The sequence below is a fragment of the Heteronotia binoei genome, chromosome 6 (assembly GCF_032191835.1).
Source record: "Heteronotia binoei isolate CCM8104 ecotype False Entrance Well chromosome 6, APGP_CSIRO_Hbin_v1, whole genome shotgun sequence".
In the NCBI taxonomy this organism is placed as follows: Eukaryota; Metazoa; Chordata; class Lepidosauria; order Squamata; family Gekkonidae; genus Heteronotia; species Heteronotia binoei.
Genome location: NC_083228.1, coordinates 123017809 through 123039842, shown reverse-complemented (window position 1 = coordinate 123039842; position 22034 = coordinate 123017809). Strand labels below are relative to the sequence as shown.

The 22034-nt window shown below is 43.2% G+C and overlaps 1 protein-coding gene across 5 annotated transcripts in view; it reads left to right on the top strand.

Moving 5' to 3' along the window:
* The window catches only part of TNIK (TRAF2 and NCK interacting kinase), a 373221-nt gene that overhangs the window by 254340 nt on the left and 96847 nt on the right, over positions 1-22034 (top strand). For all 5 annotated transcript variants that reach the window (XM_060242507.1, XM_060242505.1, XM_060242506.1 and 2 more), the window contains exons 10-12: positions 3594-3769; positions 6406-6472; positions 8987-9191. In XM_060242507.1, the coding sequence (XP_060098490.1) occupies positions 3594-3769; positions 6406-6472; positions 8987-9191 (448 nt within the window). The remainder of the gene's footprint in view (positions 1-3593; positions 3770-6405; positions 6473-8986; positions 9192-22034) is intronic.

Here is a 22034-nt window from a genome sequence, read left to right as displayed (position 1 = left end):
TGTAGGGAGGAAGGGTTTAAGTTTGTTAGACACTGGGATGCTTTCTGGAACAAGCGGGAACTGTACAAAAGAGATGGTCTCTACTTGTCCCCAGAAGGAACCAGGCTGCTGGCACTTAAAATCAAAAAGGTGGCAGAACAGTTTTTAAATTAAATCTTGGGGGAAAGCTGACAAGTGATGAAATGTCTCTGGTTCGGGAGGACTCATCTCAAAGAGATGAAGGGTTAGCTGTTACTTTTCTACTGGGTAATGAATAAGAGTTGTCCACTGAGATGGTGACAAACAGTATGGACTGTCTGCCAAAGTCTTGAGGCAGCAGGAGGAAGGTTGCGGTCCTAACTTACCTGGGAAATTATAGATGTTTGTGTTCAAAGTAAAATTGGGGAGTTAGAATGTTTAGTGCTGGGGGAAAGCATAGACATTGTGGGAATTTCAGAAACTTGGTGGAATGAGGAGCATCAGTGGGACATGGTGATTCCTGGATATAAGTTATATTGGAAGGATAGGGAGGGACGAGTAGGAGGTGGGGTGGCTCTGTATGTCAGAGAGGGTATACGGTCCGGTAAGACTGAGGTCAAAGATTTAGATTCCCTTCTAGAAATGCTTTGGGTCGAAATAGAGGGCCCAAAAGGAAATTTAACTATGAGAGTTTGTTATCGCCCACCAAATCAAAATATAGAGGATGATTATAATATGATGGAAGGATTAGTGGTTAAATGTAAAAACTGTGTCATAATAGGTGATTTTAACTACCCGCAGATTGATTGGGTCAATATGTGTTCTGGTCGAGAGAAAGAGACTGAGTTTCTAGACACTCTCAATGACTGTGCTATGGAGCAGATGGTCAAAGAACCTACCAGGGGTGGGGCAATCCTGGATTTGGTCCTAAGTAATGCCCAAGACCTGGTGAGAGATGTAAAAGTGATTGTACTGCTTGGGAGCAGTGACCATAACGTTATTGATTTCACCATTTGTATAAATAGGGAGTTGCCCCAAAAGACCAGCACAACCACTTTTAATTTTAAAAGGGGTAAATTCTCTGAGATGCGGAGGCATGTGAAGAAGAAACTGAAAGGAAAGGTAAATGCAGTCAAGACCCTTTGGGAAGCTTGGAGGCTATTTAAAGCTACATCCTAGAAGCTCAGATAAAATATATACCACAAGTTAGGAAAGGCACAAACAGGTATAAGAAAAGACCTGCATGGTTAACAAAGTTATGGAAGCTGTAAAAGGTAAGAAGGATTCCTTTAAGCGGTGGAAAGCTAGTCCAAGTGAGAGTAATAAAAAGAAACACAGGGTGTGGCAAAACAAATGCAAGACTGTGATCAGGCAGGCAAAAAGGGGGCCATCAGGAGCATATTGCAAAAAACATAAAGACCAACAATAAAAATTTCTTCAAATATATTAGAAGCAGGTAACCAGCCAGGGAGGCAGTGGGGCCCTTGGAAGGGGTGTTGAAAGACCTGAGTCAGATGGAGGTGACAAGAGAGGAGGTCCTACAACTGATAGACGAATTAAAAGCTAATAAGTCACCAGGTCCGTATGGCATACATCCAAGAGTTCTGAAAGGACTCCAAGTTGAACTTGTGGATCTCCTGACAAAAATATGTAATCTTTCATTGAAATCTGCCTCAGTTCCTGAAGACTGGAAGGTAGCAAATGTCACCCCCATCTTTAAAAAGGGTTCCAGGTGGTGGTGGATCCAGGAAATTACAGGCCAGTCAGTCTGACTTCAATACCGGGAAAGTTGGTAGAAACCATTATCAAGGACAGAATGAGTAGGCACATTGATGAACACAAGTTATTGAGGAAGACTCAGCACGGGTTCTGTAAGGGAAGATCTTGCCTCACTAACCTGTTGCAGTTCTTTGAGGGGGTGAACAAACATGTGCACAAAGGTGGCCCAATACATGTTGTTTACCTTGACTTCCAGAAAGCTTTTGATAAAGTTCCTCATCAAAGGCTCCTTAATAAGCTTCAGAGTCATGGAGTAAAAGGACAAGTCCTCTTGTGGATCAAAAACTGGCTAATTGATAGGAAACAGAGAGTGAGTATAAATGGGCAATCTTCACAGTGGAAGATGGTTAGCAGTGGGGTGCCGCAGGGTTCAGTACTGGGTCCCATGCTCTTTAACTTGTTCATAAATGATTTGGAGTTGAGAGTAAGCAATGAAGTGGCTAAGTTTGCAGATGACACTAAATTGTTCAGGGTGGTGAGAACCAGAGAGGATTGTGAGGCACTCCAATGGGATCTGTTGAGGCTGGGTGAGTGGGTGTCAACGTGGCTGATGACTTTCAGTGTGGCCAAGTGCAAAGTAATGCACATTGGGGTCAAGAATCCCAGCTACAAATACAAGTGAACTGGCAGAGACTGACCATGAGAGAGATCTTGGGGTCGTTGTAGATAACTCACTGAAAATGTCAAGACAGTGTGCGATTGCAATAAAAAAGACCGCCATGCTAGGAATTATTAGGAAGGGAATTGAAAACAAATCAGCCAGTATCAAAATGCCCCTGTATAAATTGATGGTGCGGTCTCATTTGGAATACTGTGAACAATTATGGTAACCGCACCTCAAAAAGGATATTATAGCATTGGAAAAAGTCCAGAAAAGGGAACTAGAATAATTAAAGGTTTGGAACACTTTCCCTATGAAGAAAGGTTAAAACGCTTGGGGCTTTTTAGCTTGGAGAAACGTCCACTGCGGGGTGACATGATAGAGGTTTATAAGATTATGCATGGGATGGAGAAGGTAGAAAAAGAAGTACTCTTCTCCCTTTTTCACAATACAAGAACTCGTGTGCATTCAATGAAATTGCTGAGCAGTAGGGTTAGAATGGATAAAAGGAAATACTTCTTCACCCAAAGGGTGATTAGCATGTGGAATTCACTGCCACAAGAGGTGGTGGTGGCTACAAGCATAGCCTGCTCCAAGAGGGGTTTGAATAAAAATATGGAGCAGAGGTCCATCAGTGGCTATTTGCCACAGCATAGTATTGGAACTGTCTGGGGCAGTGATGGTCTGTATTCTTGGTGCTTGCGGGGGTGGGGGGTGGGCAAAGTGGAAGGGCTTCTAGTCCCACTTGTGAACCTTCTTTCTTTTTTGGCTACTGTGTGACAGAGTGTTGGACTGGATTTGCCATTGGCCTGATCCAACATGGCTTCTCTTATGTTCTTATGCTTACTAAAAGGACAGGTGTGTTGTTGTGGTAACAAGTTGTGATCTGTTCCAAGGAGATATGAACAAACTGAAAGCTTGTTCTGCAATACTCATACAACAGGATTTTTTTAAGGTCTTGGGTGTCTGGGGGACTTGGTCTGGGTTGGAAGACCATTACTAGAGCTTATAGATGGAAATAACATATGTTTTCTTTCATGACTCATGAATTTGTATGTAAGGATTGACACTTTGGGTGCAGGAAGCCCCTTTTGTGCCATGCCCAAAGGAATGAAGCCATGGGTCTTTTCATATGTCTCTATAGCATTTTGGAGTCTTGCCTGATTTCAGGTTAACGGGAGAACTGTGCTTGCGTTATTACATATACCTTTTTATATGCCTTTTTTTTTTTTGCCTGATTGTCTAATTTGTGTAGGTCCAAAAAGTTCCAGTCCTTTATTGAGAGCTGTCTAGTGAAGAATCATGGCCAAAGACCAACCACTGAACAGCTGATGAAACATCCGTTCATTCGAGACCAGCCTAATGAAAGGCAGGTTCGCATCCAGCTCAAGGACCATATTGACAGGACTAAGAAGAAACGCGGAGAGAAAGGTAGTATATTACTCCAAGTGCAAAAGAGCCTTAGTTCATGCAGATTATTTCATTTTTGATTAAACACTTTGGGGGGGGGAGGGGGAGCCTTTTCTTTAAAAAAAATTAAACAAAAAAAGGCAGCAGAAAGGAAGGGGACATGATCCAGCATTTGTGGGAAACAGGAACTGCAGCACACTTTTGGTGTTCTTGATTGTGTTCACCAAGGCCAATTCTTGGCCAAGCCAGTCAGAGAGTGCTGATACACTCAGGGACACAGCCCACTACTATCTGGTGGCAGCAGGGAAGTGATAGACACCATCTCCTGGCTCTGGGTAGCAGTGACACATGAGGAGACAGTAAGCATACCTGGCTCATGGTGACAAAATTCCTTGAATGGGCTCTGTTATTCACTTCCCAATAACCCAGAGAATCAGAAGTTTCAAGTGCTAAGGGCTGGCCAAACTGTGGCTCGGGAGCCACATGCGGCTCTTTCATACACGTTGTGCGGCTTCCTGAGGTCGAGGAACTTAAAGTAAGTGTGCTTAGTGTCAGGACCTCGGTCAACCTCTGAGTGGGGAAAGAGAGGGAAATAGGCAGGCTTGTAAGCTCTTTTCCTCTACCGCAGGAGTCTCCTGGAGACCTAGAGCAGAGAAAAAGAGCACAAGAGCTGACAGAGCTACTGGAAGGAGGCACAGTATTAAAGAGAGTAGTGCAGGGTTCCCCCTTCGTTTCATAGTTCTTATAGGAGCTGTATTTACTAACCTTAGTGTCAAGGCAAAGAGAGATTTATAGGATTTATCTTATAGGAGCTGTATTTACTAACCTTAGTGTCAAGGCAAAAATGTCAAGACAGTGTGCGTTTGCAATAAAAAAGGCCAACGCCATGCTGGGAATTATTAGGAAGGGAATTGAAAACAAATCAGCCAGTATCATAATGCCTCTGTATAAATCGATGGTGCGGTCTCATTTGGAGTACTGTGTGCAGTTCTGGTCGCCGCACCTCAAAAAGGATATTATAGCATTGGAGAAAGTTCAGAAAAGGGCAACTAAAATGATTAAAGGGCTGGAACACCTTCCCTATGAAGAAAGGTTGAAACGCTTAGGGCTCTTTAGCTTGGAGAAACGTCGACTGAGGGGTGACATGATAGAAGTTTACAAGATAATGCATGGGATGGAGAAAGTAGAGAAAGAAGTACTTTTCTCCCTTTCTCACAATACAAGAACTCGTGGGCATTCGATGAAATTGCTGAGCAGACAGGTTAAAACGGATAAAAGGAAGTACTTTTTCACCCAAAGGGTGATTAACATGTGGAATTCACTGCCACAGGAGGTGGTGGCGTCCACAAGCATAGCCACCTTCAAGAAGGGGTTAGATAAAAATATGGAGCAGAGGTCCATCAGTGGCTATTAGCCACAGTGTGTGTGTGTGTATATATATATATATATATATATATATATATATATATATATATATATTTGGCCGCTGTGTGACACAGAATGTTGGACTGGATGGGCCATTGGCCTGATCTAACATGGCTTCTCTTATGTTCTTATGTTCTTATGAGAGGCATAATTATGCAAATAGTGGCCAGTGATTTATATGGTACATATGTGTTTCCTTCTCTCACTGGTGCCAAAAAATAATTCCCTATCCTTTCCCTATGCTGGTCTTATGGGGACTGTTATTCCCAGGTTTTGTTTTTAAAATGTCTCCTCCTAGCATGGTCGTGTTGTAAAGTGCATACATATGTATTTTATCCTTCTGTGCAAAGAAAGTATTAAGAGTTTTCATAAAGACATGTGTGTAATATTTGTTCATGTCTTGAGGCTCTCAAACATCTGACTTTTATTCTGTGTGGCTCTTATGTTCAGCAAGTTTGGCCCCCCAGCACTAGCGCATCTGACTTTCAACAAATGTTACAGCTAAGTAGCTGATAGTTGCTGTTAACGAGAAGAGATAAAAGATATTCTGGTAAAATGAAAAGGCTAAAGGACTTTCAGAATTAAAGTGAAACTATTCTATAGATGGAAGTGCCTTTCTTTAAGGGAAGATGTAGTCTGTATCCAGTCCCAAATACCTTGTTTAGCTAAAAGGAGCTCTTCAGAAATAGAACTAAAATCTGTTTCAAATCATGCTGGATCTGGTTTCAGTCCTATTGCCTATATGCTATTAATACATGATATGTATATTCAGCAGTCATAAAGGAATTTCCCTGGAAACAATTAGTGACTACTCATGAGCTCTCGTCTGTGATTATTACGATTCTGGCTAATTGATCCTGCATACCCATTGATGGATTTGCTGGCTCACTTTATGTGATTTTAAAGGTCAATGTGTGTTACAAAATCCAGTCATTAAAATATCCTTAACTCAAGAATGTGAATCTGTTGTTCATATATATATATATATAGCATTTAAAGGAAGTTTTCAATCACTTGTCCTCAGTGAGGTTTTTAATCTGTTTAAATTCGAATATTTTGGGGTGAGTCATGAGGTGAGGCTGACTAAGTCTTGAAACAATATTGATATTGTTTCCCACATGTGGTAGAAAGGGGGAAAGGGTTTCTGTTCTGAATCAAGAGCCTAGGGGCTTCATCTAGCAGAAGAATGAATGAGTTTCGTAAAAGGCACTGACATTCAATTATATTCGTAGATGAAACTGAATACGAGTACAGTGGAAGTGAGGAGGAAGAGGAAGAAAACGACTCTGGAGAACCCAGGTAATAAACAGCCGTTCATTTCGGGCTTCGTGCCTGTCTGTGTTGTTCTCGGCAGAGTTGCTTAAGACAAATGGAATCTAAGAATATAATGAGAATGTGTAGCATAAGCTTGAAGGAGGATGGAGTGGAGGAGGATATTTTGCCCTCTAAAATGGGGATGGAGTAGACACGTCTTTCTGAAATTGAATTCCTGCTTCCTTCTTCTGAATTGTGTCCCCCACTGACCCAGAACTGATCAAATCTACCTGCCCATCTTCCTGTACCAAAAACCAGAATTGTTCTTGCAGTGAAGTGAGAAAAAAATTAGGCCAAAAAGCTGGTCATACAAAGGATGAGGAAGGATATTTAATCGTATAAGTGAAAAGTTCCCTATGTGTTTCACATTACGCTTTCTCAGGGGAATGTGCAGTATACAATACAGAATTATAAGAGATGAGATCCCATAATAAGCATATGTATTGTAAAAATTATTTAATTGCAAATATAACATGTATCTAAAAATTCAAGAGTACAGTTGAACAAAGATTTAAAAAGCAACTAGTTAAAAACAGTAAAATTTACTCCATTCTTATGGTTATATACAAAGAGGAGAAAGAAAAATTCTCTGAAGCCAAAGAGAGAAGACAACCAGCCCTGAGTCATTCAAGTTCTGGCAAAACAATAAACTGACTTGCTAGTCTTTCAGTGGGAATGCAAGATCAGTGGTAGTTATTAGCAAGACAAATCACATAAATACATCTCGGTACAAAATGATGCAATCTTCATTGAGTTCTCCTTGCAGTGTAGCATAACCATGACTGCAGGCAGATTGATCTAAGTGGGCAGCCGTGTTGGTCTAAAGCAATAGAACAAAGCTTATCTACTGTTGGTCTGTTGTTGTGTTGTGTTGGTCTGAAGCAATAGAACAAAACTTGGCTGCTGCTTTGTTCTATTGCAGGCAGATTATAAATGTGGTGGTATAACAAAACAAAACCCTATTTTAGAGTTATTGTGAGTTTACCTGCTGAGCCCCCATTCCGGACCAGGTCAAAACATTTTGATATCCTCAACAACTCAAGCTTGCTGTTTGAGAATTGCATTCATCTCTCTTGTGATACCGCAGAGCACACTATTGGTGAATCTCTTGAGTTATGTGCTGTAATACAGCTGCCAGCAGTGTTGCTCCAGTGACTTTGCAAAGAATTGCTGGCACTTACCTATCAGACCTGGTTTGTACATGCAGCAGGCTCAGGTTGTAAAAGGTTTTCCTGAATGGTTTCCCTTGAAGCAGCAAGTGGGAGTATGCAAGGTTCAACATTGCTCCAGAAAAATAGCCTGAACCTTTCTCCTTATGTGGGTTTTTTGTGCATTTGAGGGAGAAATATGCAGGCATGCCAACCTTAACTGACATCCCACAGTGGTATGGACGACTTGGTTTGGAGGCATTCAAGACCATGAGAGCCAGTTTGGTGTAGTGGTTAAGTGTGCGGACTCTTATCTGGAAGAACTGGGTTTGATTCCCCACTCCTCCACTTGCACCTGCTGGAATGGCCTTGGGTCAGCCATAGCTCTGGCAGAGGTTGTCCTTGAAAGGGCAGCTGCTGTGAGAACCCTCTCAGTCCCACCCACCTCACAGGGTGTCTGTTGTGGGGGAGGAAGGTAAAGGAGATTGTGAGCCGCTCTGAGACTCTTTGGAGTGGAGGGCGGGATAGAAATCCAATATCATCATCATCATCATCATCATGATGTACAGGAGCCAGGATGTCAAACGCTGTCTCTTTTTTCTTTTGACCTTAAATTGGATGGAAATAAATTAAAGTTAGGGAGTGCCCATCTCTGTTACTTCTTTTGAATCTTCTGCTTTAACTTCAAAACTGCCACAATTGTTAAAACTGTGTGTTTAAAATGTGTTGTTTATATTAGGAAGTGAGTTTGTACACTCCTTATTGCAAATGTCAACTTTCATGTGCTAAAAGCACACTTCATCAGACAGTTCTTTTAGCACACGAAAGCTCACATTTTGAACAAAACGTTGTTTGTCTTAAAGGTGCCACTGGGGTCCGACTTTGTTTTCTTGCTTCAGACCAACACGGCTGTTCACCTGGATCTGTCCTTATTGCCAAGTTGTCATCTTGGCGCCCTCAGCATTATAACTGCCCTAAGATTCGAATCTGTTCCTTTTTTTCACATTCTCCTTCCCGCACACAATGCTGGTCCCCAATTCTCTTTGTGTTCGTGTTTCAAAATACACATTTTCCTTGGAAAATAAAATGAGACAAAGACAATGTCCGCATGATATTTTGGATTATGCTGGTTTCGTAGATAAGCACAGTGGGAGCAATGAGAAATGCATGAGATACTTTCTGCCCTGCTTTTACAGAGGGAAGATTGTCATGCTGGCTTGATTCTTTACTGTGTTGTTGACTGCCAAGGGAATATCAGGGCTCCATGGAGTTCCAAAGCCTCTCTGTGTTAAATGCACTTCTGTGCAGATACACCCCTTGAATGACATGAATTTGTCTTTTCCCTGTGAAGCTCCATCTTAAACCTGCCTGGGGAGTCAACGTTAAGACGGGATTTCCTGAGGCTTCAGCTAGCAAACAAGGAACGCTCAGAGGCCCTCCGTCGGCAACAGCTGGAGCAGCAGCAACGTGAGAATGAAGAACACAAGCGACAGCTGTTGGCAGAACGACAGAAGAGAATTGAGGAGCAGAAAGAGCAGAGGCGGAGGCTGGAAGAGGTAAAGGGGATACTGCACATCAGTACTTTAATATTTGGAGGTTTAGCAACTGCAGTGAAATTGGTGAGGATACTCAGAGATGTACGTAGCTGCTGGATACTTTTAGGTTTTCTGAATAGGCTGTTGTGTAGGGAAGGGGCCATGGCTCAGCGGAAGAGCCTCTGGTGGCATGCAGAAAGTCCCAGGTTCAATCCCTAGCATCTCCAGTTAAAAAGGACTATGATGGTGTGAAAGACCTCTGCTTGAGACCCTAGAGTCTGAGTAGACAATACTGACTTTGATGGACCATTCATCTGAATCAATATAGGGCAACTTCATGTGTTCATGTGTAGCCCAGTTTGCATTAGCTAAATGAACCTGAGAAGCTGTTACACTCAGCAGATCATTGGTGCCTCAAACATAGTGTTTGTCTGCTCTGACCTGCTTCAGCTCATAAGCAGAGAAGAATCTCTCCCATTAGCTTCCTACCCAGGAGCCTTGGAAGCCAGAGCTGCCAGGGATTGGGACCATATGTTGGACAAGACATGCAGGCAGGAAGCTGATAGGCATGCCTTCGTCCTTGAATCAGTTCAATTGAGAATCCCCTCCCTACTGAACACTGTGTGTGGCATTTCAGTGGCAATGTGGTGTAGTGGTTGGAGTGCTGGACTAGGATCTAGGAAACCCAGGTTCAAATCCACACCATACTATGAAGCTCAATGGGTAAGCTCACTTTCAACCTCTTGTATCTCACAGGAGTATTTTGTTTATTTAAGTATTTAATTCATTTATTCACCTCCTTTCTTCCTAGTGGGGACCCAAAGTAGCTTACATTATTCCCCTCTCCTCCATTTTATCCTCACAACAATCCTGTGAGGTAGGTCAGGCTGAAAGTCTGTGACTTGCCCAAGATCACCCAGCAAGCTTCTGTGGCACTAGTGGGGATTCAAACCTGAATCTCCCAGATCCTAGTCCCACACTCTTAACCACTGCACCACACTAGCCCCTGGATAAAATTAAGGAGGGCAGAATAATGTATGCTACCCTGAACTCCTTGGAGAACTGGTAAAATAAATTGTATTAAATAAATAATACTGTTCTGCCAGTTCTTCTGAAGAGCCGCTAAAACTGAAGAAAAGCTCTTTAAGGTTGGAGGAAGGCTTCAGACTTTACTGAAGAGATTAGTAGGAAATATGCCAATGACTTTTGATAGGCTGTTTTATCCAGTTTCACTTTGGAGGTAATTTTTTTTTTTCATAATCCCAATCTCCTGCCATACATAACTTTCCTGGTGGCTAAAAGATCAATCAACAAACCCAGTGAAAAATTGCAGAATAAAAATTCAGTGTGTCAGAATGAAAAATGCAAGTTATTGTCTTAATCATGCAGCATAAAAGGCAGCATAGAGAAAACTAGAATGAAAAATTGGAGCAGCAACATATAGAGAACAAAACCCCCTAAATTTTAGTTGCCTCCCAAACTTGAATGCACACCCAAGCAGAAAGTTCTTAACCTGTCATCTGAAGGAGAATGGGCATAGAGCTGCATATGGATTTATGAGGCTGACTTATTTGAGGATCAGTCAGTGGTCCATTGGCCAAGTGGTGTCACTTCTCCAAAGCTTCAAGCAATGGTCTTCTTCAGCTGTTTTGACTAAGATCTCTTTAACAGGAAGAACTGGAGGCTTGAACTGGGACCTTTTGCGTGTTAAGCATGATCTCTTACCACTGAGTTGCGTAACTAAATTTTGGAATAGTGGTGCTCACTCTGCAGCTGCTACAATCTACATTGATAATTACCATCAACCAAAAGAGCCACACTTACTTCCATCAACCAAAAGAAGCATGCTGCTTTTCTATGGCAACTCTTTCAAGGTGGGAATCAATGGCCAACCACAGTTCCCACCAGACAAGGGCCTTGCTCACTTTCCTGAAACTTTGGGGAGGGGGGCTGCACTGAGGAATGCTGCTCAGAAGAGCTGCATGTGGCATGCTAAAGAGCCACTGAGTATCACTTTGTCAAAATATATTATTAGATGTAGAATGAAATTCTAGAAAACAAAAACAAAAAAAGCAGAATCTGTCACTGCGTTCTGCAGTAGTTTCATGGGAAGCTCAACCTTTGTTGACCACAGGCCCTACAAAACAGGAAAACCTTATGTTTTTCTCTGAAAGCAAGATAGGACGCCCATAAGTAAGTCAGTCCTTTTAAAGGGTGCTATAAATTCAGAGTCACAGCTGCTTGCTGCAGGTGTTCCTCCATACTGTAAAGTCATATATATTCCAATGTCACAACAGACCTCTGTTTGTACATAATGGACACAAACACATCTTGTTGTTGGCACACTCTTTCATGTCTTCTTTGCATGGACTGCAACTGAAGGATGGGTTAGGGCTCTCATTTGTCCTGATTCAGGTGCCTGGGCATGTGGAAATTCGTTTCCTCCTTGCAGGCTATAGTTCTAACCCAGGATTAAACAAGAGGAACACAAAATCTCCTCACTATCCCCGAGCCAAAAGAAGCCCGCCTGAAGGCCACCAGGGAAAGGGCTTTCTCCGTTATGGCCCCCGTATGGTGGAATCAGCTGCCGGAAGAGGTGAGGGCCCTGCGGGACTTGGCGCAGTTCCGCAGGGCCTGTAAGACGACCCTCTTCCGGCTAGCCTATACCTAGCCTATATTTAGCTAGGATAACAACTTGAGGTAACTGGCCAGCCATCTGTCTACAGGAAACTGAATTACTCTGTTTTTAATGTTTTTAACTGTTTAAATATTCAATTGTTTTATATTTGAAATTGTTTAAATTTTAAGTTTGATTAATTGTTGGAAGCCGCCCTGAGCCATTCGTGGGAAGGGCGGGATATAAATCCCAAATAAATAAATAAAAAAATAAAAATAAATAAAAAGAGTGTAGAGTCCCAGTTAGTAGGGAGAAAACAAATGTCATTTTGCCCAGGTACCTGCATTCAGATAGCATGACAAATTGGAGATTGATTGAAGACTTCCCAAACCAGGAAGCTTTGAATAATGCTCTAGTTATGAGGAGAGAAATGAAGAGCATGGTGAATTATTATGTTGTGGACAAACAAGATGGCTTGTTGTGATATCTGAATGCAAGCACTGAATGGGACCTACCTAGATCTTAAATGGCTGGATGGGGAGCTTCTGGACAGCTGTAAGCATGCTAATGTATTTGTAGTCCTCCAAAAAGGCCATGTAAACATCACTGCTATTCACCCTGTGCCGAGAATTCTGTTAGTCTCACTGGCTTGCAATTCAGACTTCCTTAGCTGAACCCAAAAGGAGCCATTTCTGCTCTTTGCTGAAGAATTACACTGACAAAGTGACCCATTTGCGGTTACCTTTGTGTGATGCTCTCATAGGCACTCACATTGAAGTCATCCCATCTCTTTTGAAAAAGACAATTGGCTCTCTGTGCCAAGAGTTCACAGGACAAAGGCTGCAAACAAATGGACTGCCCTCTTACATGAAACCAGTCATTTTGCCCATTATTTTCGGTCAAAGTTGCTTTTTTTGCTGTCTTGGTTTCTAGGCAATGGTCAGCTCAGCCTCAGGCAAGTCATTTAGACATGAAAGAATGTCAGACAGCTGCTTCAGTGCCATGTGACCAAAATGTGAATTATTCTTTTCCAAGGCTGCTCTTTGTCCTCTTCTCTCAGGCTAAAAAACAGAAGGCAAAATGTGGATCGGCCTGAAGTGTCTGAAAGTCTCTGGAGGGCCTCCAGGGACCAGCGGAGGCCGCGGGGAAGCCCAGGGGGCCGGCGCAGCGGCACGCTGAAGCAGCCTGTCGGTCACTTCCAGGTTCCTGTCCTGCATCTTGACCGGTGTTATTAGTGACAGGCTGCTTCGGCGTGCCGCTGCGCCGGCCCCCTTGGTCCCACAACGATGGGACCGATGCCACAGGGACGGGCTCGAAACACTCTATAACCCCTCAAAAGAACAGCAGTCTAGCTCGCTTCCCCCGAGCCCTGCCGCCATAAGCCTCAAGGGGGCTCATTTTGCGACATCTCCCGGCGGGAGGGTGGCACCCGCACGGGACACATATCAAATGAAAGAGGGGGCGCAGGGCTATCAGAAACAGTCAGCGGAGGGAGTCGGGAGACCACCCCACTGGGGAATCCACACCCCGAAAGTGATGAAGGTGGCGCAGATAGAGCCAACAGAGCCAACAGGACAAAATAAATAGGCTGCATTATGCAGCACAGTTGAGAAAGTGCCTTATCCCATATACTGATGAAGTATATACAGGATTTGAGAACAAAATTGTTTCCGGCGGTGATATTTGGGGGATTTTTGGGGACGTCACAGGAAGTGCTGTGAAGTCACTTCCTGTTTCCGGCAGGTGACGCGGGGGAAATGATGTCACAGGAAGTGATGCCACTTCCTGTTTCCGGTGGTGGCATGACATCACCGGAAGTGACGTCACCGGAAGTGACGTCACTTCCTGTTTCCGGCGGCGCGCACGCTTCGCGCGCACACCCCCCCCCCCTCCCAGTGTCCCTGGCTGGCCTTCAGACATTATGGTCACCCTAAGTGCTGCTCACAGTCCAAACCACAGACTCACTTTGTGAATCCCCTGTCTTCCTCCTACAGCCTTTAACAGCAGCTTTCATACATAGGATCATATGCTGCTTTTTTAATTCAAGGAGCATGAATGGATGCTGTTTTTACTTGTACATCCTGATTTCTACACAAGGCTCTCAAAGTAGCCTGAGAACATAAGAAAATCCAGCATCCATTTTCTCACAATGGCCAGCCAAGTACAAATACGTAAGTGCCATCAAGTCACAACCAGCTTATGGCAACCCCAGCAAAGGGCTTTCAAGGCAAGTGAGAAGCAGAGATGGTTGCCAATTCCTTCCTCTGAAGAACCTTCCAAGTACCAACCCTGCTTAGCTTCTCAGATCTGATGAGATTGGGCTGTGCCCTGCTACCTTCCCTCTCATGTACAAATAGATAATTCTAATATCTGAAGAAGTGAGCAGTGACTCACGAAAGCTCATACCATACCACAAATTTTGTTAACCTTTAAGGTGCCACTGGACTCTTGCTCTTTTCTAGTCATAAAACTGATAATCTGTGAAGATCAGTTGTCTTAAACTTTCATACACATTGTCCCTCCTCCCATCTGTCCAGGATCTCAGTCAGAGAAAGCCCCCCCACACACACTATTTCAGCACCCCCATTTCAACTGGAGATGCTAGGAGGGCTGAACCTTGGGCCTTCTGTATCAAAGTATGTGCTCTGCCATTGAGCAACAGCTGCTCCCTATAGTGAGAAAATGACCACTGAGAAGGTTCTGTACTGTGTGGCTACATGCAGAAGCCAGATGCGCCCTTGGGAGGACATCTTAGATGGCCTTTAGGCAAATGTCGCATTTGCTTTCAACTCCATGGGAATTTGCAATGGAACACAGAGGTGGGTGGGTAGGAGAGTTAGAGGTGCTGTTGCAGCAAATGGAGGAAGTTGAAATTTCAGTGGCTGGTGAAGCAGCGTGCTGACTTGACTACCTACCGCCACAGTGGGACAATCAAGAGTGGAGGGGAAATCTCTGTGGGGCCATTGAGGGGCATTGTTGCTAACTGTTGGGGGTTACTGTGAAAGCAGAGGGTGTCTCGGTCAGTATTGTTCAAATACTGCTCCAAGTGCTTGTCAGCAACGAGTCATTTGCCTAATGCTAAGCAAGATTGCCCCACTGATGAACCTCCTGATGGCACCTGCTTTTTTTTTGGCCACTGTGTGACACAGAGTGTTGGACTGGATGGGCCATTGACTTCTCTTATGTTCTTAAGATGCCCCCTGCATACGCTGTCACCTCCCAACAATTACTGGCACTGTCACCAGCAAGCCACCTGCCTAGCTTCTGCCACTGCTTTAGTATGTGCAGTAAAGAAGGGGGGAAGTTATTATTGCTTTGAAAGTTTGTGTTTTTAAGTGTCATGCCAGCTTCATATTTGGATGGTTAGATTCTCTCTCAGGTTCATCCCCTGTAATCTTTAGGATAAATAGTTTACAAGCACTTTAGACGCATTCCCCCTTTATTTGAAAATTCTCTCCCATCATTGCTGAACACCCAAAATGGAGTGTAAACAGTAAAAGTACATCCATTAATAAAGATTAGAAGGCATGAAGAGGCTAATAAATTATTGCAGTCTTCCTTAAAAAGATAGGCATCAGCTCATCCTGGGTTAAAAAATAAATGGCTTTCCTGCAGGATCCCATTGTTGGGAAATATCATTACTTGCTTGTCTAAAAAAGGAATGTTTTGTAGCCTTTTCTAAATCAAGAGTGCAAACATGGCTAGTTTTCAAAGGAATTGCTCTGGCACAATATGTACTAGCTGCCGCTGTACTGTAAAATCCTTAATCCTAACTACCTGTCATCTAAATCCTGCAGGGTTGAGCTCAGAAAGGTCTCACTGACCAGTGTGTGTCATTATCTCTTCTATAGTGGAGAGAGATCCTCTCTTGTTTGTATTCCCTGTACACAGCTTCTGTTAGAAGAACACTGCAGATTTATACCCCGCCCAGAGTCCAAAACAACTGGTACCTTTACCTTCTCTCTGAATCAGAGACTCAGAGTGTTTTACAATCTCCTATATCTTCTCCCCCCACAACAGACACCCTGTAAGGTTGGTGAGGCTGAGAAGGCTCTCACAGCAGCTGCCATTTCAAGGGCTGCGATAGCTATGGCTAACCCAAGGCCGTTCTAGCAGCTGCAAGTGGAGGAATGGGGAATCAAACCCGGGTCTCCCAGACAAGAGTCTGCACACTATGTCCGTGATTGGTAGAGTGGCAGTTGATCTACATTTGAAGAGCTGGTTCTTCCTGAGGTTTTTTTGGTAGGGCTTGGGTGGACAGGAAGATCAGTCATCTCACAGGATGTTTAAAATGCTAAATCTCCATACCTTCCATCTTTCTGTATTCATAAAGCACCCAACTGGAATTGCAAAAAACTCATGTGCAGCTATTGCCTGTTGCTACTGTGGTGGTGGCAGAGTTAATGGAGGACTAGAATTATTTGCTATGCTAGCACAGTCTGATTTTAATGCTTTTTAATTGTTTTCTGCCTTGAGAGCCCTGGTTGGCTGGGAAAGTGCTTTATATAAATAATAACTATCTCAAGAATATCTGCACTGTTCAAGGACTCTGGGCTGATTGCAGACCCATTCTGTATTGACTCTCCTCTCAGGGAGTTCCCAATGAGTGTTGTTTATGGTCTGTAGTGGGAGAGCTGTGGGCAGGGATAAAGAGGGGTTGCGATACTGACTGTGGCATCACAGCATTTCCGGTAAAAAAGGAAAAGTCACATAGGTAGCTCTAGGAATTGCTGGAAACTCTGTGGTAAAATGTAGCTTTTCCAATTATTCCCAGAGCTACCTTTGGTCACTTCTGGTTTTTACAAGAAATGATGTGATGCCACAGCTGGCATTGTGGTTAGTTTTTTAAAAAGTTTTCTCCTGCTACTAGTCAGAGCAGCAGTGGCCCATGGGAGCAAAGACAAGAAAAACCCTGTCCTGAATGGGGGCCTGGCAACCCTTTTTGTGGTCCTTTCCCACTTCGTTGCCAGAATGTTCAAGGTCCATTGAAGTCCACCAAAGCTGGTGTTGGTGTTGGGAGTATGTCTCCCTCACTATATTCACATTGTTCCTCCTTTCTGTAGATTCAAAAGTGTGTAGTGTCATCCATTTTCCCATGCTTGTTGTTGCTAGCAATCCATATCACAAGGCATGTCTGCATTTAAAGTTCCCTCTATGTGTGAATTGCTAACAGTGAAAGCCTTGTGTGCTGTTGCCCCTGAGCTGAAGCAGGAAGTGGTAGGACAAAGAATGCAAACTGAAGAATGAGGAGGGGTGGTCTGGGAGGGGGAAGAATCCTGAACTGGAAAAGAGGAGGTACAGGAAAGAAAACATTGACAGAAAATGGATTAAATAGGACCATTGAGGTCCTATTTAGCTATTTAAACTGGGTGGTTAATGCCAAGATTGTCCTTAAGGGTAGGAAAAGTGACTTGCATTGTGCACCCTGATTTCCTGCCTGCCTGGCTGTACTGTGGCAAATGCATAGCTGCCAGCAAAAAGAACAAGATGCAGAACAACTGGAAGACAAAAGCATACATGGGATTAGTTGAAATCTTGTCACTGCACAAAGCTTGCTTGTGCTCTTCTTTACATGGTTGCAAATGTACATCTTTCTCTCATTTCCTGCCCTGGAGAGGTTTCCCTTTGTGACTTCCACAGATGTCTATTTACCCTTTCTTGGTCATTGTAAGGAGCTAAGGGCACTCGGCCACAGGACAGCTTGCTGGTTCAGGCTTGCGACTGTTCATGGCCCCACTCATGTCCTCCATTCTTTTCTGATCCAGAATTGTGCGCAGATCAGGTAGGAACCATCATACCTGATACCAGCAAATCTGTCAGTTCCAGGAAGATTGTCAGGTTCAGCACAGAAGGCATAGCAGCTATGATGAAGAAGCAGCACAATGCAAGGGAGTCATTCGCTGTACTATTCCTGCTTCTGTTTTGTGCTACTGTCACCAGAACATCTGGAAGCAAACTCAGAGGAATGCAGCATAGGGCTTGGATCACACCAACAGCAAACTACACAATGAAATTGTTCCTGGAATGTACCGCTTCAGTCTGCAGGTGTATTGGTTGAATAGGTGCATCATTTAAATGCCCCCTTCAAATGGAAGAGGGGGTCCTTCCAGGTAGCAAAGTAGATGCTGAGATGGAAGGTTCTAGCCTAGCTACTTCCTGATGCCCTCATTTGGATTAAGCAAGCCCTCTCTCTCCCCCTTCCGCCCCACTTCCCTTGCCCATGGCAAGATAATCAGGGGGGCGGGGGGGTTCTTTCCCGCCAAGCTGCAGTTTGCCATTGCTTGAAATCCAGCTGAACCAGGAAATCACAAACTATAATTTGCTTATAACTAGATAGCTTACTGCCCATGTGGGGGAGAAATGGGAGGTGAGCAAGCCTGAAGCTTCTCTGACTCTCATTCATATAGCATTTGCCATTATGCTTGAACCATGCATGCTGCTGCCTTGTGCTAGAGTGTGTTATCTGGTTCACATGTATCTGCAAAAGAAAAAAAACCCCTCCCCAACCCAAAGTTGCTGATTTTAGCATCCTGCAGTATTCCTTGTTCTTTGAGCTGGTATTTCTACCACCCACAAGTGTCTCCTTCTAGAAACTGATGTGTTTGTTTTTCTTTTTTTTTGCTGAATCAGATTATGGAAATGAAAGTGTCTGGCCTTTGTGTCTTCAGCCGGACAAATGGTGGGACCATTTGAACAAAGTTGTCTGAACATTCTGATCTTCAAGGTGGGGTGGCATAGGTGTACCTGCAGATTCGCTTTATAGGGGGGGGGGCTCAGATATTTGCAGAGAGATGTGAGGTGAACAAAGAGGAACCTGCAGGAGGAGTGATCCTTTCCCATTAGAAAGCCTTCTTAATTCAAAGCTGAACTGCTGCTTGTATCCTCTGTGATTGCAGTCCAGCAAATTTATTGGAACTCCTGTAGCAAGACTAAATTATAACTGTGTTCTGTGTATAAGCGCTGTGCAATGTATGTATAAATACCAGGTCAATTGTATCTTAAAAGGAGAGGGTGCAAATACAGGACAGAAACAAATTATCAATACTGGCAGCAAAATGAGGGACCTGTTTACATCAAGCATATACAGAAACAAAAAGAAATGGGCATTCACATTTGTGCATTTCTGAAAATAGGTAGAGCAGAGCACCAACTGGGGAGTCCACCTCATGAATGTTTAATTGCATATGAAATGCATTGGGGAGATTGTTTGAAAGGTGCATCGTGTGGCATTCACCCATCTGGTACCTGGCATTCAGGTGACAGCACTCCAGAGAGTCAGTTTTTTGTACACCTGGCTCTGAATGTTGTGTTTGCCCTCATTGACTTGCTGCGCATTCCCAAGCAGAGATATATGTCGGTTTAGACACACAGTCAAATCTGGTTGGCTATGTGGTAGTAGCAGTGATTGTAGTTGGAAGGGCTGTTTTCAAACAAGAAGCACCCTATTAAGGCTTTGAACTAAAGTAAACTGCCAAATAAAAGATAAGCTTCTGAGAATCCTTCTGGAAACATTTTGGCCACCCAACCCCCCCCCCCCCTTTTTTTGTTTTTTTTTGTACTAAAAATGTTGGCTCCCTAAGCATTTGGCTCAACTGTAAAGAATAAATAGGAAATGTCATCCAAAGCAAATGAGGAAATCTAGTATGTGAGAAACACCACTTAATATAGTTAATACATCCAATTGTAAATTCTGGACAGTTCTAGGCAAGGAATTCACTCATTTGGTTTAAGTGCCTCTTGTCTGTAAGAATAAAAGCTAATGTTTTCTTTTACTCAGTACTGACTTCCATTTCCTATCTTTATGCCCTTGTCTTACTGTAAACATTTCTTTCTCTTCACTGGTATGATTTACTGCATTAGTTACCACCTCAGTAGGGAATAGCGTATCATTAGCATACTAGCAATCCATACCCTATTATCTCTATAATAAAAGGTGCATTAAAACAGCAAACATGGTTGTCGAACGATAGAAATTATTGGGTGGTGGTGAAAGGAGGCAGGGAAGCAGAGATTCACTGCTCTTGCGGATGTCTGCAGACAGTAATAGAAGCCACTGCCAATCATGCTATTTCGATTTGTATGTATGGTTCATGAAAATAGGCCACAGTGCCATCCTTGAGGCCTGATGTCCTCTTTGTGGGTAACCTACAGGAAAGAAAAAAGACCATATACTTCCTCGTCTGGAGGCTTCAATACTTTTCAATAGCTTTCATAGCCTTTCATAGCCTTTTAAGAAGGATGGTTAGGAGGATAACAATTGGAGCTGTCAACTAATATATTCATTTGTTTACCTCTTACTGGTCAATCAGTACGAGGGTTGCCAGCCTCCAAGTGATGGCTGGAATCTCCTGGGATTACAACTGATCTCCAGGCAAGACCAATTCCCCTGGAAAAAATGACCACTTAAGAAGGCAAGCTGTCTAATAAGTAGTATAATGGACAATCCATCCTTCTTTGGAGTTCCTGGTATCATGACTCACAGGGGCCGTTTTGTAGAAAAATAGGCGGTGGAGCTCATCCAGTGATTGTTATGCAGCTGCACCTACCATTCAATGGACAAGGAGGTGGAACTCTCAGAAGGTGGAACTCTCAGAAAGGTTCAGGAGCTGCGCTCCTGTGAGCTCCCACTGAATCTGAGGCCTGATGACTCATATAGATCATTTGGAGCTGTGGTCACCAGTTTTGGCTCTCCTTTCCAGAAAAGGAGTCCTTCCTATAGATGTTCAACTTTTTAGCTGGTTAAGGATTAAGAAATGGGTTCTCATGTTCCTGGACTTATCTGATAGATGGCATCGAGTGTACATTTTTAATGGTTTGATATTAGACCTTTCTGCATAGGAAAAAAATAACTTTGTATTATTGCAATATTGAGCCTAAGTGTACAATCTGTGTTTGACCACAAAAAAAAGGCCAGTTTGGTAAAAATGAGTTGGGTCATATTAGGTTTCATTTGTGTACCTTGTACCATTTTATTTTGTATCGAGGCTATAGCTGGGACCAATGTTCCCTCTAAGCTGCAGAGTCTTGCGAGCAAAAATTCTACTTTGTGAGCTACTGGCATTAAAGTTGTGAGCTGCTGCATGAATTAGTGTGCTCTGGAGGCATCCTTCCTGAGCTAAGACAAAAATGTGTGAGCTGGAGGCTAAGAATCTGTGAGCTAGTTCACACTAACTCAGCTCAGAGGGAGCACTGGTTGGGGTCATAACTGCTTTTAAATTATGCTGTAATAAATATGTGCATTTTTGTTTGCAAAAAAAAGGAAGGTGAGCTATACCCAGCTGCACCATTATGCCATGCTGAGGTCCTTCCCCTCCCCAAACCCCACCATCCACAAACTCCAGCCCCAAAATCTCCAGGCATTTTCCAGCCCAGAGCTGACAACCCTGACAACATTTGATATAAAGACATTTTGCCTATTACCAACGTTCTCAGTTGGTTTTTGCTTTTTTGAAAGCATTTGATTTAATGAACAAAACCCACCATTCATGGCTTCAAGGAAAGGGCAGTTGGATAAGTTTCCTTTTCACTACTTATTACATTAACATATCAACCCCCCCCCCCCAAATGATCTTAACAGATAAAGTGTGCCTCTAACTATCAGTCTTGGAGATTAAAATTGGCTCCTTCTAATTCCTCTCCTAATTAAATCTATTAACATTTCATCTCCTAGTAATGATCAATAGTATTTGTGTAAATCCAGGCTTTACCGGAGTCTAGACTGACATAAAACCATACAAATTCCTGAGCCAGAATGAAGCGATGACTGAATATGACTTTGACAATAGAGGCTGTTTTAATTTAGGTCCTGTTGTTCCTTCTTGACCCATAAAGGGTTTCTGAATATACTACACAGTTTCAAAATAAGTACAAAAAGAACCCTTCTCCCTTTTTTATCTAGATGGTCTTCTAATCAGTGTTTTGCTATTATCAACTTTAACTGCTTTATTGAGTAGACAAGTTGGTAAAGTTGGGGAGGGACGGTGGCTCAGTGGTAGAGCATCTGCTTGGTAAGCAGAAGGTCCCAAGTTCAATCCCTGGCATCTCCAACTAAAAAGGGTCCAGGTGAGTAGGCGTGAAAAACCTCAGCTTGAGACCCTGGAGAGCCGCTGCCAGTCTGAGTAGACAATACTGACTTTAATGGATAGAGGGTCTGATTCAGTATAAGGCAGCTTCATATGTTCATATGTTCAATTCTTATTTAATTGTTAGCTGTCCACTTCCTACTGGATACAGCAGGTCTGGGACAA